Source organism: Apteryx rowi, unplaced genomic scaffold, assembly GCF_003343035.1.
Source record: "Apteryx rowi isolate R43461 unplaced genomic scaffold, aptRow1 scaffold_181, whole genome shotgun sequence".
NCBI classification, from domain to species: domain Eukaryota; kingdom Metazoa; phylum Chordata; class Aves; order Apterygiformes; family Apterygidae; genus Apteryx; species Apteryx rowi.
In genome coordinates, this window is record NW_020448097.1 from 636,981 (window position 1) to 657,308 (window position 20,328).

Here is a 20,328-nt window from a genome sequence, read left to right on the forward strand (position 1 = left end):
TAAACTTTCATAAACTTTGAGTGTTTTTAACTATTAAAATTAAATTAAGATTTTACAGTTAGGAACATTTTACGGTAATGTTCTCAGGGATAGGGTTTGAATTAATCTTGCTCAGTACTGAGTTGCCTACTGGAAAGAATCACCAATATGCTGTGTACTGTCACTAACACAAAGCTATAACTGCATCTTCTTTTCTGACTACTGGTTTCAGATTCCACAAATAATGCAATAACAGATTCCCACACTCACTGCCCCAGATGTTTCCAACCCTGCAAATGATCCCCAGTTTACAACACCTGAAAATTAGTAACAAATATTCTGTGGCTTCCCACCCTGGGAGTTGCATTTAGGGCTGGATAGAAACCGGGAATCCTCCCTGAGAGACCAGACAGGAAAGGTTGAGGTACAAAGTCTTTGGGAACATGTTAAACCTTCTTTTTAACTTCAGTGTTAACTATTTGTTTTGGTTCTGTGTTGTGGTGCAGCAGAAAGGATATGCGCACAGATGCAGACTGGAATTGAGGAAATGGTGGTGGATTGCTGCGTGGTGGGTTAAAGCCAAAGGGAGCTGTTTAAGAGAGATCCCCGCAAGTAAAATGGGGTTTTAGGTACAGCGCCAAGGGGAGCAAGTTTAGGGCAAAGAGAAGGCATCTGCAGGGATTAACTTTGGATAGTTTGATGAGGAAGGATAAATGAGCTGGGCAGAGATGGGGAGGATTTTTCGGCAAGGCCAGTGCTCCAGAGCGTGGGGCAGGAGTCGGTGCCCCTGAGGGGAATGGGGAGGGGAGCCAGGGAGACGTTGGAGCTTTAACAGGGAATTGCGACCCCAGGGGAGAGACACAGCCGAGGTGGGGAGGCGGTCTGAAGGGCAACCTGCGCATCAGGCAGGGAACTGTGGGAAAATGGGGGAGAAGCACTGCAGTTTGCCGCAAGGACAAGGCAAACCTGAGAGGCCCCGGCCCTCCGCACAGCGCGACCGGGACTACCGCGGCAACGGTCGGCCCCCAACGCATCACGCGAGCACCGGCGGCGCTCTCTCGTCACGTGACCACATCCTCTAGCGCCCCCCCCCCCTCGTCCTTCTTATGCGCATGCGCGGGCTCTTCCNCCCCCAACGCATCACGCGAGCACCGGCGGCGCTCTGGCGGTGCGCGCGCGCATTCTGGAGCCCCACGAGCCGCTCGTCCTTCTTATGCGCATGCGCGGGCTCTTCCGGGCTTCTCTCCTGGTTCCCTTCCCCCTGGGCCCCTCTCCACCTTTTCCATGGCGACACCGGTTGGCATGATCCGGGCCCTGCACCGCGGGACCCTCGGCCAGGTAACCGGCCCGGGGCGCTTCCCCACTCCCGCGGGGGCCTTCCCCGGTCTCTCCGGCCCGGGCTGAGTTCTGCACTGCAGGCGAGGCTGGCCCAAACGTCGGACCGCCCCCGTGCAGCGGAGTGGCGCCGCGCATGCGCGGTAGCTGCGCCGTGCGGGGGGTGGTGGGTGTCGGGCAAGGGCAGAGAGGAAGGTGGGGGGGCTCAGCCCCGGTTCCCCCCGGGGGACTGCCCGGCGCCCTGGTGGGCCCGAGCCGAGGCCTGCCGGGAAAGGGAAGGGCTGCCACGAGCGCTCTGCAGGGTCGAGGAAGTCCCCGTGTGAGCCCGCACTGGGAGATCACTGACACGGCCCTATCGTTGCCGACGGGATTAAAATCGGTGTTGTGGCGCGGGGAAGGTGTTAAGAGAAAAGGATCCCTCTGGGGCTGTGTGCCTACTTCGAAGCTAATAAAGATTGCGGTAGGGTGTGAATCTGTGCGGCAGTGGCCGCTCTTGACTGGCTCCAGGTGCGGGTGCATATTCCAAGTAATTCTCAAGCTGCTACAGTCCGCACATGTACAAATCCTAAATCCTTGTCCTGTGAAGAATGTTGTTGCTTGAACCGTGGAGAAAAGGTGGTACCCCAGGTAATTCTCCAGATATGTTTCACTTAATATTAACTGAGCCCTTCTCCTCCCCCCCAAAAAGTCACAAAAGATCATGTTTTGCCAGTTGTTCAAGCATTGAAGTACCATTAGACATTATTCAAGATTTCAGCATTGGTCTTATCTTTTCCGCTTTTCCCCAGAGCATTATCTTACAATTTTAAGTGTACCTAAAAGCTACGAACTCCTGTTTGCTGTCTGCTGTTTTTTTCCAGGAGAAAAAAATCGTATAGGTGTCTGAAAATTAGTCAGAAGATATATTTCAAGTCTCCATCTTGGTACTTACACCACTTTGACAGGTCACAGTAGTTGTTGAATTTGTTTCATGCATTTGGGATTTTCACTGTGACCATAAGGAATAGGAACTTGCTTTTTTGTTTCTTCCTCTTACTCTATTATGAAATTGAAATAGAAGCAATCACTTGCATTGATCATATTTGGGAAGACTCCCTGAGCAATCAACCAAGTCAGCTAGCATTTTAATTCAGTGAGCATGTGTTTGTAGCCATCCTCCTCCTTGTTTCTATCCATAAGTGATCTGCCTTAGAATTTAAATTTTTATGCAACTTGTAATCCGACTGTTATTGCAATGAGTGGTAGAAGATGCTTTACCTGATGAGAACGATATTAACATTGCCTCATTTTACTGAATGTGTTTTTCCTTATTTGGACACTTGGCTTTTTCATGGAAATCATGCTCACTTTCATATTTCATCCAAATTCTGGGTGGTATGTTAGATTTCTGTAATGGAACACTTTATCCAGAATTGGTGTCAGGGTAGGTAAGTTTCAGGTTGCTTGTGAAGAGAAATAGCAAGTAGAAGATAAAATATAACTTTTAATGCCTCAGTGTTATCCCTGCCATCTGTGACCTTGCAGTAATTTAATTCTAGCTGTTCTGCTTCTGAACGAAGGAGTTACTGTCCCAGAGAATTCCAAGCTAAAAAATACAATTATTCATGTAAAGTTTGTGTATATATTAGTAAGTCTTGGTAAACTACAAACTGCAGAACTGCTGGAATTATTTTGGAACTGGAATTTTTAAGGTTAAACTTAAGAAATGAAAGTATATTTCAGTTACGTATCAATACAATTAATAGCATGCAAATGACCTTGATTCTGCCCTGTTTTGAAAGAGTTGGTATGTTGAGGAGGGGGAGTAGGAGGGAAAGAGTGAAAACCTGTTATTCCATATGAAACTTAGGGGAGATACTTTACTTAGTAACTGTATGCTTCCACTGTAGGGCAGAGGTAAGGTTTCTGATGTGAAGATCAACAAAACCACTTACATTAGGCTTTTTTTTTCCTGTGTTTCAGAATTTATTTGTATATAAGAAAACTCTGAGTTTTAACTATGTAGAAGACGTAAAGAGTCTTGACATGGCATACTCAATGAGCCTGTTGGGTGTTTCCATTCCTTTAGATGTTTTGATTTCATTTCACTTACATGTACCTAAATCTTCCTAGGTTTAGAACACTTCAGGTTTTGAATAATTACACTGTCCCTGTAATGTGTTTGCCCTAGCAGATAACATGCATGTCTTACAAAGATGTCTCTAAACCTCTCTTTCTTTAAATACAAAAATGTTTGTATACATTTATGTTTCCTGCTATTCATGGTAACTCTTTGGGATCTGTTCAGTATCCTTTTAGGACTCCAGATACTCTCCTGACTTCATCCCTCTAGTAAAGGCTTCTATTTTATTCTAGTCAGAAGAGAAATCTGCTTTGAGCAGACATGGTCCCATTGCATCTTTGTATTCCTTCTGACATGAATTTCTTTGCCAGCTTTAAGTCACCCTTCAGATCAAGATTACTCATCAGGTGCTTTGTCCCTTGGTTACTGTTACCTGAAGTCCTTTGGATGTAATAGGTATCTGAGAATATACTTCCTTGATATTATTCTTTGAATGTTTTAATTTAAAAAACAAGAGGCCCAAAGTCAGTGTTATGTAACTCCATATCACTAAAAAGCTAGCAGTTGTATTTTAAATTTTCTCTGATTTTAGATTTGCAAGTTTGATATGCTGTGGACTTTTCTTACTTTGCTCTCAGTTTAAGTACCCTCTTATGGCTATCTTGAAAGAATTACACTCTAATAAGAAGAAAATGTTGGTTTCCTGATTTTTGCTGTTTCTGCGGCCAGGCTGCACTTCAGTGTAATTAACTATTACGGTGTACAGCTTGGAACAAATCATGTATTTGTTGTGTGCTAATGAGGAATATTCAGACTTCAGGCTGGAAATGTGTTTGTGTTCAAGCTTAAGTAGTAAATGTCCACTGGCACCCTTAAAGTTGTGGTGTTTTAAATATTTGACAATGCATTCATATTTTGACAAGATGCAGTTTCTGTGATTTCAGCTGTGTTTTACTGGAGGACACAGTTCATCATTATGCTGGATTTATCATGCTGTGGAAAGGTCCTCTCTATTTTGTATTGTGCATATTTCTAGCCCGTAGCTGGAATATGTAGTCATAATATATGTGGTTAAGAAGAAAGTAACATTTTATTGGAGGGACTGATCTATATTTTTGGGCATTTGACTTTTAAGAGCTTATTTTCAAGTTTTTTGATTTACTGTCCTTCAGTGGTCTCTAAGCCAAGGTTATGGGAACTTGTTTCATCATGTTTGTTTCTTTGATAGGACACTCTTAAAAATGGCCATTAACAGGTACTCTAAGGAATTATTGATAAAATTCTGAGAATTCCAGCTATGGCATAACCTGGCAGTGGGAAAATTTCATCTGAGTCAGTCAGGTTTATGGCATGATAAAATATGAAATAGTAGAGGTTTGGTCATGTCAGCAGAGCTCTAGACATTGTTGCTATTAATGTAAATGTCCAATTATGTCTGGAAACTTACTGAATCTGGCCTCAGATTTTGTGTTGGTCATTGAATTCTGTAGGTTAACTATTACATAGATATCTTCATCTGATAATCTCTCTATAGTCTCACGGTTGGAATATATATGCCAAATAACTTAAGATCAAGAGACATGGTCACTGGTAGAATTCCAGCCCCTATAGGCTTTATTTTCTCTAATTCAGACCTTCACTCCTAGCCATAACAACTGCTGCTGGAAAAATCTAGGGAAGTGAATGAGGTAAAGATAAGGACTATATGTGCCTAGGTGATTAGGGGAGGAAATCTTATTTATCAGCAGTATTGCCAATGCCTGTGACTAAGTGCTGAGCAATTTTTTTATTGGTGTGAACTGAAGCTATTGGACAGGATATCTCTTTTTGCCTCTATACCGCATAATGGACTTCTCATTTGCTCAGAGAGAAGCCTAGTCAGCACTGTGCTTAACCCTTCAGACTCTTTGATATGACACTCAGGTCCTTGCCTGTAGCAGTTCCTAGATAGTATGTCTGAGACATGCCAAAAGATGGTTTACTGTTGATGTTGCCCCAGCCAATTAGAAGATGGATGAGGTCTTGCTTTTGGTTATAGATTCTCATGCATCTCTAGGTAGCTTTCCAGGCTCCCAGCAGGAGGCCTACTTTTAGATGTTATTTGCCATCCTGAGGATGTCGGGAGTCTTTGGCACTATTTTTGTCCTCCAGTAGCAAAGCAATTAACACTATTGCAGTCATTGTAATAATATTGTAACATTTGTTCCTGTTCTTAGAGCCGTTCTTCCTGAGAGCATCTTTCGATGGAAACATGGACCTCTTACTCTCATTTAGCTGCTTTCTCTCCTACTTTTGTCTTTTGTCTTTGATGGGTAAGCCTTTCCTGGCCTTTGCGCTTGATCTAGTACAATGATTGTATTGCAGTTGCTAAGTTGCACACTTTGATGCTCTACAGTTCCCATCTCTGTCCACTTTTACAGGAGTCTCCTTTATTGTGTTATGAATTCTCTTTTGGCCTTGCACGATGTAGAACTGTATCTTCTAGTCACAAGGGCTGGATTTTTTTTATATAAAATACTTTTCTTTCCTCTTTGGTGCTAGTGTTTGGCCATTTATTCTAGACTCAAAGTTGAACTTGATGTAATGAAATTCAGGGCAGTGACTCTAGCAGACAGTGTTCAGGTCATGCAGAGAGAAGATTGGTTTGAGTCCCACAGTCCTAAGGATGCCTACTTCTACATTTCAATGAATGTTGCACAGAAAAGATTCCTGATGAATATTTGGTCAGGACCATTGCAAGTACAAGACTTTCTAATTCAAGGAATCTAAGCCAACATGTTGGCAGTCTTAGCAGCCCATTTAGAAGTGTACCTGTTTCTTTACCCGAGTTAATAGCTGAAAAAAAGTCACAGGATAGATCCCTCTAGGGTGCTGTTTCTCTAGCTGGCTTTACAGTTTGTGACCAAAATCAAGATGCATGTTATTTGCTGCTTCTTTGTCTGTTGTGACAACCTGATGGGTCTTGTGGCCAAAGTTAGACTAGTCTGGCATGTTTTGCTTTTAACAAATCCATGTTTACTGTTTTTTTTTTTTTTCTTAAACTCTAGTTACCTTCTAAGGAAATACAGAAATGTTTTGTTTTGCTCACTGAGAATTGATGCTAAGCAAATAAGCAAACTAGCTCCCAGAGTGGTCCTCCTTCCCTTTCTTTTGAAGACAGGAATGACATTTGTCCTTTTTGGTCTTCTGATACTTTGCTAGGCCTCTGTGAACCTCAGATTCTGGCCAGTATTCTCAGTACTTTAAGAAAAGATCTTCAGACTGGTTGGATATGATGACATTTGATTCATATTATGATTACATATTGTCCTTTTTGTTTTCAGGCCACCTGATCACGCCATTCTTACTATGCTAGTTGTGTTAATGACTGGGCACATTTGCTGTTTTTAAATTAAGGTTGCTGCAAAAATGCCATTAAAGATAAAAATTGAAGGATGGAGGGAACCATTAACATGCTTTTCCTAGATTGCAAATTTAATCTTGAAAATCATTAGCTATAGTTACCGTATGGATTATGGATAAAGGAGGTAGCTGAAATCACCAGGCCCTAATCCTTAAGGATTTCAAACATTGAAGTTGAAACTGTAGTGAGAGAGAGAGCTCGATTTTTGGTATCATTCAGCTGTTATAAATGAATAGCAAACTACTTAAAGGCATCTGCGTTCTCATCTCGAATTTGTTGCTATCACATTGGGGTCACTTTGTTAAACATTAATGAAATGAGTCCCCAGATGCATGTAACAAGCTGTGCTTGTACACAGGTTACTACAGCAGGTCAACTTCAGAACAACCATCCAGGCATTTGTGTACTGAGATTGATGGATGAGCAGAGAAGTTTTAAGTGCCTGCCTTGGATTTATGGTTGGAACAGTCCCTGGTGTAGCATCTCTTTCTTCTGCAGAGCACGAAGGTTGGGGGCAGTGACGTGCTTTCAACTGAGAGAGAAGTTGGAAATGCAAATACCTATTTGATTGCAAAGAGCCATGCTGTTTCCTGGTGTCCAGTATGGGGTTGTTCAATACATTATAATCTACAGGGCTTTTAGGAAGGATCTAGGTGACATAAGAAATGTTCTCCAAAGAGAAGTAGCCTTTTTGTGGATTCCTACATAGAAATTGGTAACTAGTTTTCTGTTTTCTTTAATTTCCTGGTTTCCTATTTTCCTGAATTTTATCTTTCTGACTGTTGTTGTTGGGCACAGATACTCAAACTTACTGAGTTAACAAACTCCTCCTGAAGTCAGTGGAATTTAGCAACAAAATGTTCCAGCCTTTGGTTTAGGTCTTTAGTCTCTCCTCTCAGTGACAGAAAGAAAGTCTTTTCCTAATCAGTCATTGATTTTAATTTTAATCGCTAAATAACTTATGTTTAATCCTTTAGGGTAACTGACTTATCTTTCAGATAAAGCATTGGAGGTGTTCTCTACACCAGAAGGAAGCCATCTGCTTGTCTATCATTTTCAGAGGTAAAAGGAAGTTAGTATGCAGTGAGAGAATATACGTTTGTTGGGTCTTCATTGGGTTTGGCAGGACTCATGTTTCCACATAGAGGAAGTTCTAGTTGGAGAGAGACCTCTCCTAATCAGTCTTGCCTCATGCTTTGTTTGTAGTGGATTTTGGACACTGTTGTAGCTGGACAGGAGAGAGACCCCATTGTAGACAGAAATGCAGGGTCTTTGAGACATGAACTGGTCCTATTCATTTCCATAGAGTTCTAACAATAAAGTCTGGTAAATGTAGATTGTTTTAGCAGGAAACAGCCCTTTATTCTGGCATCTTGGCAGGGCTTGGGTAGAGTCCCACAATTCTTTCCCCCTCTGGCCCTTGCTTTGAGTGTCTTGGCTGAGCTTGATTTTTCTCTGGAGGGACATCTGTTTTTATTAACTCGTTTTTGTAAAGTGAGTTTAATGAAAGATGCTACACTGGCAATCCTGGATGTTGAAGTTCTGTTTAAGTATCTCTGCGTATATTGGACAAACATACTGTGAATTGTACTGTCTGTAGTGGAACACACCTCTATCTCTAGACCGCAAACTGGGGGTCCTGTTTTAATGCCATTTAATTGACAGATAGAATTTCCATTTACTAATATGGCAAGTGCTATTCTAGACATTCAACAATTAGGTTTTCCATGACACAAGTTGTGGTTTATCCTGGGACTCTAGGGTTAGATGAACAAACATTTTGTGGAGTTGACTCAAGTTACAGTAGGATCAGAAGTTGAAGTGTAGAAAACCCCTAAACATTAAGTCAGTTAAGTTGCCTTGGATCACTTATTTTTTGAGCTCTGCTGAGTTTTTGAATAATAAATTGAAACTGTTTTTCTTTTGGTTACTCAAGACCGTGACTGCTACTAGCTGTGATGATACCATTCTCATAGTCCCCAACTTGGAAAAATCTTATAGCAGGCTTTATCATTTTCTGTTGTATCACACAAATCTATGCATCTGCTGAACGAGATGAAATACATTCTTGTCCCCAGAGATGTCCACCTTGAAAGTATGCTGAAGTTCTCACTGCAAGGAGGAAGAAGTATATGCATATATTTAAATAAAATATATAACTGAATATAAATATATACACACATATATGTAAAATGTATATAAAGGTGTATATTTTTATATTATTCATTTATATTTATTTATTCATTTTCCTCCTTCCTGTGCTGGAATCTAATGGTGCCTACCAGAAATGAAATGTCCGTTTCTAACTTTTAACTTCTAGTTCTTTGAATTTTGCTAGGGCTTGCTTCCACTGCTTGAAGATGTCACAAGGAGTAGAATGGTGAAGTTGACTTGATAGTTTCAATGATGTCTGAATGAAGAATCAGTGTTGTGTGCAGGGACCACTGACAAGGGTTTCTTCAGTTTTCACGGTGTTGCACATAGGTGCGTTATGTGGTAACACCAGTAAGTGGTTCATACTGACGTTATTTTCGTAACCAGGCAGATAGCACCTTGCTATGCTCAATTCATATTTAGTTGGCACTTTAATAATTATACAGACTAGGATTTTTTGTTTATATTACCTAGTTTATAGATAAGGAGCTTGGAACCTTACAGTATATGTTAGAAGGTACTTTTGCCTTTCAGTGCTTTTCCCTGGAACATTCAAAGTGGGGTGAGCCCACCTAGTTCACCTAAGAGCTGGTATACTTTTGGAGCTTCTAGTTTTCATGTGAAGTCTTGCTTAGGGTTCCTTTCTCCCTTCTGGAGTGATTTAAGTGATTTCCTGCAAATTCAAATCTACTGTAGACTGGTTTGAGTGGACTGTCACTATTTCTGTTCCTGTGCAGAAAGATCCCAGGGTCAGCTAGAGATACATTTCCATTTTTGAGACTCAAAGCTCCTGCATAACTCTTCTAATTCCCAGAACTATTTGGAAGCTAAAGTGAGAAGAGATTGTATACATATTTCCAATCTGCCTGATGTTGTATGATTATTGTAGTCCTGAGTCTAGTCAGTGCAATCTTCTCACTGACAATCAAACGTTATGCCTTGGTTGTCTTAATGTTGTCTTCACAATATGGATGCTGAGCTGTTATTCTCATTTGGAAGGTTGTTGGCCAATGTTTTTTTTTTAAAAAAAAAAAAAAAAAACAGTTGCTAACATCTTCCCAATTTCTAGGCTCACTACCATCTATTCCTTTTTGCCAGGTGCATAGTTCTCACCTTGAAATCTGCTTTGTATCTGTGCTTTGGAAAAGATACATCAACATTTCCACATTAATAAAAGACTTAAGGCTTCCTAATGATCTGACAGAAGATTTGCATAGCATCCATTTCTGTCACTTGCTCTTGCGCTCATACATACTCTAATATTCTTGTCCTTTGCCAACAGGATTTCTAAATGGCCTATTCTGAGCTTACCCAGCAAGAGAAACAGTTCTTTCCAGGGATTCTTCTTTAATCACAGAAAGTCTCATGGGAATTTCCTTTTCTGCTTATCAGCATTTCTTTTTACATTAACCTCAGCAAAGATATAGAGGAAGCTACAAACTTTTGATGACAGAACCACATTATGCTATCTTGCCTAAATATAATCTCTTTATAGCCACATCAAAGTTTCTTTCAAAGGTGGTCTTTGACTTCTACTTGAATTGGGTTATCCATTTGCAAATATTTTTCTTGAAACCACATACTTGCCAAGATGTGGAAAGGCTGTACTTATTAGGCATCCATAGGGTGCTTTCCTTTTGCACAGAAGGACAAAACAATTTCAAACATTTCAAAGCCTCTTTGTTGCTTATGAAAAGGGAATGAAGGGTCCAGCCCTCTGAATTCCTGACCAAATCTCATTTTGCATCTCCACTGGCAACAAATTAGACCAGGTAGTTACTGCCACCAAGAATGAGTACGCATTCTGCTAGCCATATGCTTTTACTGTATTTTTCTGGAAACATCCATATTTGAGATCTTTGAGTTATAGCAATGTCAGCACTTTGCATTAAGCCATGTCAGAGCAGCCAGAGGTGATGTCCCTGTCTTCAGAGAGACATTGTTACAGTTGACCATCAAATAGACCTTAAGTTCCTACACAATATTGATTGCAAGTCTCTAGCAGAATACATACAGGTACTCAAAGAGAAGTGCTGAGTTACATATCCCTGGGACAACTGCAGTGCTAACATTCCACTTCTTTTACACTGCTGTAGTCCAGAGGGTACATCCAAATTGAGAGCTGGTAATTTGCCTAGGGTCCTCTGGGCCAGTTTGAATAATATAGGTAAGTCGGCAAGGGAGATCTCATCTTTAAAATAAAGCAGTGTCCTACAGGAAATAGGGAACTTTTCATTTGAAGCTTATGGGCTTAAGGTGTGTGATAAGTAGGACTGTGACTACAGTATGCTGTGACTTTTATGAAGTGTGCTTTGGCCAACCTAGTCTCACAGGTAATGTTCTATAGACTTGTACATGCTTTAGATCTCAAATGTGATAACCCTTATTTGTATTGCTTTTATTTTTACATTCCTTAAATCTTAGTGATAAAACCAGATTTTTTAAGCAGCATTTGTTGTGCTAGTGACTGAAGATGCTGGAGCACATTAGGTGTGTCTGTCCTTCAGGAACTTCCTCTCACATCAGCAAAGATTTTGCACTCTCGGCAGAAACTTTCAGTAGTTGTAAAGTCAGTAGTTGCTTGTCTGCTCGTTTAGGTACAGACAATGAAAATATAGACACTCCATTCTTCCTGTCTTCAATCTAACCTTGGATTAAATTCTTTAGGAAGAGAATATAACTTTTGCTGTCTATTTACTCCTTGGGGTCAGTGCCTGTGTCTAAACTGTGGCATCCAGAAGTGCCTCCGTGCTCCTGGGCACAGGAACATGCCTCGTCTACGTCCTGCTTCAGGGCAGGACCTGAGCATACATGGACCTCTCTCTCTCTCTCTGTGCTCCCCTCATCAATTCCTAATCTCTTGCTTGTTCTTCCTGTGGAAACAGTTTGCCAAGTTTGGTGACTTCTGGACCAGCCTGCACTGATAAATCAGTTTAAATGTAGTCTCTGAGTATCATCTAGTTCACTTCAGAAAAAGGTTAAAAAATGCTGTAGTGGTCTCTTAAATAAATATGATTATAACTTCTAAAATATTTAAATTGATAGAATTATCTCAGGCATAGACAAAGAGAACCAGTTGTGGCATTTTCTTCATGATGTGCCCACATGAACTGTTAGGGATTTTACTGAAACTTCCACTTCATAAGGCCTCTCAAGCCATCAGGTGGTTTTAAACTTTTCTTTTCACCTGAGATGAATTTGAGCCAGTGACCACAAGGTGAAAGTTTTTAAACAGCTGTGTTAGTTTTGGCTCCATGTGAAATGAAGCCAAATTTTTCCCTCCTCCAGTTAATTGACAGATAAAATAATGAAGGGGAAGCAACTACTCTTTGAGTTTCTAGGACTGTGAAGAAACATAGTAATTCATAATGAAAATTATTTTTTAAGAAACATCCCTCTAAATGTAAGTCAATAGTCTTTGTTTATATTCCATAAGGCAAACTTGGTAGCATGCAGACTCCTTACTTGAACAAAATATATAAAAAATAAAATAAACTTTCTTTCAGCTAGAGGTCAGAGAAGGAGCAACAGTGATCAGATGTTTTTAAGACATTTGGATACAACTGTGATCAAAAACATAGAACTTCTCTGGTTTCTCTGGGAGGGAAGTATTTAGTTATGGGGGGGCATTCTTTAGCTTTTTGTTTATTTGTTTGTTTTAAGATTGTGATGTTTCAATACTTAAAATGGTTTCATCTATTGACTTAAAAGCAGATCAACATTTCATATATTCAATAACCTATACTTATAATTCAGAAATGCAATACACATTTTTTTACATTTTGACAGTAAAATACCTGTCCCTCTCTTACAGGAAATTGAGTGCTCATTCTTTTCTTGTTTCTATCAGTTTTATCCTAGGAAAGCAGTGTACATTTCTGAATACAGGTACATCCCAGGTTACAGGCATTAAATGATAACCCATATTTCTCACCTTTCAACAACACAGAACGGTTTCAAAGCGTATCAGTGTCCGGCTGCTACCTGTGAAAAGGACTCCGTTCTCAATTTTTTCTGAAATACGGGTAGACTTGAAGCTTGAAATACCATGAGCTCTAGCCTATCAAAATAGAATTCTGATTTTTCTTCCATCCTCTTTGGTCATCTCACTTTGACCTTAATTATGCCTAAATGAGGTTGTAGGCTCAGAGGACTGAAAGAGAGCCAACTAGAGATGACCTGGTGCTTCTCCTGTCCCAAAGTAAAAATCAGCTACATCTTTCCTTACACATTTTGTATATATTTTTTTTAAATAAAGGTTTCCACTATTGCAGACATCACAACTTCTCTAAGCACTTTTTTTGAAGTGTTTTCTTCTTCTAACTGTTGGAAAGGTTTCCTTACATCTGGTCTGAATCTTCCTTGCTGCAACTTAAGCTCATTGTTTCTTACCCTATTAACCATAGTCCCCAAAATCACATTAAACGTTTTATCCGTCAGACTTCTACATATTTAAGGCTATTACCTCGTCCCTCCCTGTCTTCCTTGCGTTGGACTAAACCTCAGTTCTTTCAGGCTTTCCTCTGTAGTATTATTTCTGAGATTTCTCATTAGACTTGTTCTTCTGTGGCCTGTTTTTGCTAGTGTTTTGATATGCAGGACCCAACGCTTGTCCCGGTGCTTCAGCCTGAGGCCATCCTCATCCTAAGTATGGTAGGAGAATTGATTCGTCTTCTGGATTTTAAACCTATTTACGTATCCTGTGAAGTTATTGCTGTATTTTATTTATTTAGTGTTTTCGCAGCAGCATGACACTGATTCCTGTTCTGCTTCTGAAATGTTATAAATGCCAGATCCTGTTCTGCAATTGTTACCTAGACAGCTGTTCTCCATCCACTGTTTGTGTAACTGAGTATTCCTCTCTGTATAGAAGCTTGTCCTTCTCCCTGTTAAATAGCATCCTTATTTTTCAGACCATTTCTTCATTCTGTCAAGATCATTTTGAGCCCTTATGATCCTTCCCACCTTTGTGTTATCTGTAGATTTAATGAATACTTTTTATTTCATCATCCAGGTAACTAATGAAAATATTTTAATATTTAATAATACTGGACCCAGGACAAACCCTGCAAAACTGTATTTGATACATCTTTCCATGCCCACAGTGAGCCATCAATAATTGCTGTTTTGTTTTTTTTCTGGGTGGTTTTACGCCCAAGTATACAAAATTTTGTCTAGGTGCTATTTCTCTAGCTTGTGAGAAAACTGAGATAATATCAGAATATAATGAAACTCAGGATGTGACCTTTACTACTTCTCCTGCATTCTAGCATCTGATTTCTTCTAGGTTCTAGCAGTGATTTCTTCTAGGTTCTTACAAATTATGTGTTCCCATATTTTTCCAGGAATTAAAGTTAAGCTGACTGTTTCAGAATGACAGAATAACTCTATTTACATGAGGTCCCAGAGTAGACTGTAAGGTTCTCTGTTCTCTCCCTGGTCTGCTGTTGCTGTGTGTGTTTTCTGTAGCCCTATTGGGCTACAGCTGCACCAGGAGGAAGGCAGACCTGCTGGTTGCTTCAGAGAACTGTTTCCAGAAGGCATCTGTGCCCTCAGATTTTAACTATATGATTGTAGTTGGTTCAACTAAGTTGTTCAATTTTTTTTTTATTTTTTAATCAATGAATTTGTGTCTTATCTGTGTTCTCCACAATGCAATAAGCCTGCATTTCCTCTCCTTTCCCCTTGTGCCACCTCCTCCCAGCAATGCCTGCTGTAGCTATCATAGCTGCAGCTTCCAGCACTGTGTGCATAATCAAATGGACTTGAAGGTAGCATGTAGTCAACCGATCTGAGCTTCATGCCTTGCCTGCCTGGCAAAACTGTCCAACATGCTTAGCTCTGCCTGTATCTTTCTGTCACTGGGGCACTAACTTGGTTTCTCTCCTAGCATCTTACTTGCTGGACCTTATAAAGAACATGGTATCACTGAATCCTTTACCCTTTCACTGAACTCGGGAGAAATGAGCCAAAGGGGCCTGCGATTCATATGTCTGGATAGTTTGATTGAAGAAGCTTTGTTGCCTTAGCATAAAAAAGGGAAAATAAATGATTGGCAAATAGTTAATGAAGAGTTAAGGCTGATAGGCTGCTGCCTGTTTTGTATCATCAAAGGTTGTTAACTGCAATTCTGTGTATGTTGTTGAAAACCAGGAGGTGCAGAGCTATTGCATGTTGCAGTGTGCATTGGACTTGCTCTGTAACTCTGCCTCTTCGGGGTGTGCCTCGGCTTTGAACCAGGTGCCCTAGCATGCTGTCCCTCCAGTCAATGTGGAGAATGTTGGGGAGCACAGCACAAAAAAATGAAGACTATTGAGCTGTGTCCTCGCCAAGGAAGCCATTGTGTTTTAGAGTAAGATTGGTGACACCAGTTGGCTGTGTGCAGAGCCTGTCTGTGGTTACTTCACCTGCTGTGCACAAGCCATTCAGATTCTGCCAAATGTTATCACTACTTCTTGTTCCAGGATTGCTTGAGCCAGCTCTTCTGTTTTGTAGGCTGCTTAGAAGTCACAAAACCAGCATTTGCTTAACTTGCATAACTTGGCATGGGAATGACAGGTCTATGGATGCCCTGGGTCTGGAGGTATGTTCGGGAGTATGGTAGTGGGAACTGTGGCAACCTGCTGTAGATAATCCTTGCGTCTGTCAGTACAGCTGTTGCTAGCACACTGAATGGCACATGGAGCTCATAAAGCAAATGAGAGAATACATTTGTGGGACACAGCATACCACATAAAAGGACCCATTTGCTTAGTCATCTTTAACAAGGCAGCATGAGAGGGCAGCCTAACCCAAATGCAGTTACAGTCTATTTTTTTGCCCTAGAAGGCAGAGTTAAATTTATAGAGTTGGGTCAATATATTCTGTAAATGTTCCTCCTTTAAATGTGTTTCTCATTTTAAATATAAATATTAAAATTTTACTTGTGTTTAAATATAAATGCGTTTGACATTCTAGACGGGTACCAGGCACTGCCATTTAGATCTTTATTTAGTTCAGTTTCTGGGCAACAAGTTAATTGTTTCTTAGAAGCTATTTATCTGAAAACTTGCTCTGATCCAAGTATGTTTCTTTCTAATTTAATGTTAGCTCTTTAATCCCTAATTTTAGGAATCAAACATGATGAAATAGTATTAGTACCAGATTAATTTGATATATTGGATTACCAGATCAAGAGAAACATGTTTTAAAGGCTTCTGCATCAAGTCTACAGAAAAGTAATTGCTTAAGAAGTAAGAAATGAAGCAAGGCCTGTAGTATGTAGACTGCTTCGAAGTTTCCCTTTAAGATATCTTTTTTTGTATCTCTAATAACATTAACGCTTAAATTGTTCCAATTAGACTTTAAAATTTATGCTCTAGCTAGTAAAATCTGAGTCTTCTGGTCTTCCTTCTTTTTGCTGCTTAATAGCTAGATGGTTGAAGACTGTTTTTGCTAAGCCAAGATTAACAGGCCAATATATCATTTTGAAAATGAAAGCTTTGCAGTTGCAAAGTATTAATGAGGGAAACAAACAAAAAAAAATCATAGATGCAAAAGATGCAATAGTTGGGAACTTTGTCAACCGAAGAATTTCTTCTGTCTCTGAAGTTGAGGCAAGGGTGTTTTTGGTTTGGGGGGGTTTTTTTGTTTGTTTTTTCCCTCCCTTTTTGATCCCTGTTGGGATCTTTATATTTGAAATTTCAAAATGTCCCATTCATGTGTTTTAGTCTTGTCCGTGTTTAATGTGGTCTTTCTTCCCCAACTTTCACATTTTCTATTCCTCTGGCAAATTTGAACTTGCTTCAGTTTGAGACGACTAGAGCCAAATGAACAGCCACGCATAAAATTATACTAAGAGGAGCAAAGTCTGTGAATGATCCTCTGCTGTTTCCTGAGTCGTTCCAGTCTCATCAATCAGTGCTAGTGCTGCGGAGGCTGTGGTGTGTGTTATGTGTGTTATGTCACCAGCACAGCAGCTTCTCCGTCCCTTTCCCCCACCCTCTGCGTGCCTACACAGTGGGGAAAATGAGAGAGGGAAGCCATCAATCTTCCCTGTCATACATGTCAACAGCGATTCGCCTATCGACTTCCTGTTTGCTCTGTCTTGCTCCACCACCTGTGTTTAGAATTAGCTCCGATTCTGCACATTTCTCTCTGTTCTTCACCTGTTCTGCCCTGACTGAATAGCTATTAAAATAAAGCAGAGGGTCTAAATGTTATAGCATGTGAATGGTAACCACTAGAGTGTGGGGCAGTGATTTCTGTTGCAGCTGCCTATTGTAATGCTGTCATCATTTTTGATTTAAAAAAAAAATTAATTGAAATATCTTGCTTGTGTCTCAGCTCAAAGGTGAGCTTGTGAGCAAGTCTTTTTTTTTTTTTTTTTTTAATTTAATGTAAAGATGAAAATATTTGTTAGATACATTGTAGATAGAGCCATAAACCCATCTGCTATCAGTTAGCTTGTTCGGATAGATTTATGAACAAAGTCCAAAGAAATTGATTATTCAGAAGCTTTGTATTTACCTTCAGTTACTCAAAGGATATAATTTGCAGAGCACTCTTTGGGACTGGGTCTTATATCTCTGTATCTGATTAGGAGGGATCTTGAAAATGTAAATGACCATTTCGCCCTCGCCTTGGTTCCAGTAGGTTGAAAAGCTGAGATGTCCTGCCTCTGTAGTTCTAGACCAGGATCAATGTCATAATCTTATGGTCTGTTCTGTTAAATAGTAGGTCTAAAACAGACTCTCACAAGCAGAACTTTTTATTTATATTCTATGTTATTGTGTAAATCTTTTCCTAGATGGAATGAAAAGGAGAAAGCGTTCCTGAGAATTGTCTTTTGGCAGCTTCTATCTCCTTGAATGGATGCTAGCTTTTTCTGTTTTAAAAGCCCATGAAGAGATGGAGGTATCTGCATAAGACTTCCATATGATCGTCCTTGTCTGCTTTCAGCTTTGTCCTCATCTGCTGTCATCATAAGTGTATGATGGCAATATTCATGAGAACTTATGAAGAAGAGGGGCTCTCAAAACTCAGTTCCTGTGAATGCTTTCATTTGATTTGTATAACTCTTCTGACAAGTGGAGGAACTGAACTATGACTCTGATTTTACTACATATTTGAGAAGTGTTTTTCAATTGACCAGGCTAGGTAAATACATCTAATTTGGCTCTAATTCTCACAGAATTCATAAAGCTAAGCATGGTAGGTATAATCAGGATATTAAAAATAGCCTAGTGACTTAAGATGTCTTGATTTGCTTGTCTCTTTTCAGTGTGGATTCTCAGCACTTCCAGAGACCTGAATTGCTTTTTTTCCTTTAAGTGGACAGAATTTGGGGCTTCCCAAATACTAGTTGCCTCCCTAAATAGGTGTACTTTGTGTCCATGCTTGGTCTTGCAGTGTGATCAGAGTTCAGGCTTGAAGTTGCGTGGATCTTATTCTGACCAATTTAAAAACTATTTTTCCTGGTAAAGAATCTTAAAAATCTAAAAGAAATTTCATAACTTCTTATAGTTTTAAAGATGACAGAGGTGGCTTCTTATACTAATAAATGGACGGCGACTTACCTTTTAAATGTTGCAGGTCTGGGCTCATGAAAGGAGCCCTGTAACTTTATGGTCAGCAATACAATGAAATGTTTTTGGGTATAGCATTGGTTTTTCTGCTTTCTACTTGATCTTTAGTTTGAAAAATAAGTCAAGATTATGGTTAGTTGTGCATTTCCATGCTTGTTTTTAAATGAATCTTGAAATCTTACTTTCCAGAATCTCTTAAGACATGTTTTTCCAAGTAACTGTTAAATATTTTGATTTAAATTTCTAAGTTTGTAAATACTTTGCCTGGGCAGTCCCTTAACCTTTTTAAGGTGTCTTGTAGTTGCTGTATTGTTTATATATCAATTACATACATCTCAGAATAATATATACTCAAATTATACAGATGTCTAAATTAAAGGATATTAACAAAATAAACTTGAGTCAGCTGAAAGTGGTGGAATGAAATAGAGAAACTTTATTGTGAAACTTTTTCTGCAGCTGCAAATGGTTTAGGGAGCATATGGCGTCCTGCTTTGGAGGTTGCAAAAAGCTTTTGAACACAATTGGGAATGCAATATGTACAGCTATCAGCATCCAAAGAACTGCATAGCTGCTTCAAGGATTTAGTGCTGCCTCACTGCTGAAGAGCTTGGAAGCTTCTCTATGTGCTCTTTAAGAGTCAAGAGTTCCATATCTGCTTTCTGAGGTATATATTTTAACTTGTATAATCAGTTGTCCTTCTTCTTCAGGTTTCTTATGAATAATGAAGGGTGCTGTTTCCGGATACTGAATGGCTGACCATACTTAATCTGTGAAAATAGTTTGGCCCACCAAGGAGAAAAACAAACTAAAGCTTAATCTACTGTAGCTGTATTTTTGGAGTGTCCTCTTTTTCAAATCATTTTTGCATTGGTAGATTGTCCTGAATATCAGCTTCAGGCAGTTTGCATGTTTCTTTTAAAGATTTAAGATTTGGTTGTTTTCAAGAGTCTGTCTAGGTCATAAATACCATGAAAGTTTTGTGTAATGCCTACATTTCCCCATATAATTGATCAGCATCAAGTTGATTTTCAGTTCGACAACTTTCTTTTTTTTTTTCTTTTTCCTAAAATTCTTTCTAATAGACAAGCATGCTATGAACACCTTCTTAGCTTTAAAAATAAAGCTGTTTATGATGATCTTCCAGAAACAAGCACATGGGATTTCCTCACCTCTAGCAACTTTGCTATGTTCTCTACTTCTGGCACATTTGTTTCTTATGTGCAGGAGATGAGTGTGTTTTTTGACTGCTGAATTGAGTTCATGACCATTGTAGCTCTCCTCACTGCGAGTGAAATATCCATCTCTGACAGCAATCAGTAGTGTAAGCCTAGGAAAGAACAAAAGAACAGAAAAGCATACCTACTCTCTCAGCATGGGCTAATTGTGGTTGCAGCACGTTCTGATCCAGAGGTGGTACCTCAAGTATRTAACAGTCCCCAACAGATTTTTCATTCATTAATTTGTCCTTTTCTGAATATACATATTAGCATGCACTGTATCTTGTGCCAAGTAGTTCTATAGCCTAATTGTGAACTTCATGAAATCCTCATGATATCCTCACTGGCCTGTTGAAATGAGTTTCCACGTGCAAAGCTCTGTTTTGATCCAAGAGAGCAGTATTGGGTTTCAGAAGCTATCAGCTCTTCTGGAATACTCTTTTCCACTGAAAATGGATATGGCCATACTGCAGGATGCTGGGGCCAAACTTTGGCTGTCCTGCTCTGGAATAAGCACAGAATGCTTATTCCTGGTAATTCAAGAGTGTTTAGATGGTGACAGTTTTTCAGTTGTAAGGAGCAGGAACTGTTCATCCCCTAATGAAAAAG

At 39.7% G+C, this 20,328-nt stretch overlaps 1 protein-coding gene across 2 annotated transcripts in view; it reads left to right on the forward strand.

Annotated features, from left to right (window-relative positions):
• The first annotated feature begins 1,189 nt into the window (after positions 1–1,189).
• WARS2 (tryptophanyl tRNA synthetase 2, mitochondrial) overlaps positions 1,190–20,328 on the forward strand; it is a 50,921-nt gene continuing 31,782 nt past the window's right edge. Inside the window, exon 1 of one of the 2 annotated variants that reach the window (XM_026061486.1) lies at positions 1,190–1,317. In XM_026061486.1, the coding sequence (XP_025917271.1) occupies positions 1,264–1,317 (54 nt within the window). In that variant the 5' untranslated portion in view covers positions 1,190–1,263. The remainder of the gene's footprint in view (positions 1,318–20,328) is intronic. The other variant, XM_026061487.1, reaches the window with a different exon arrangement.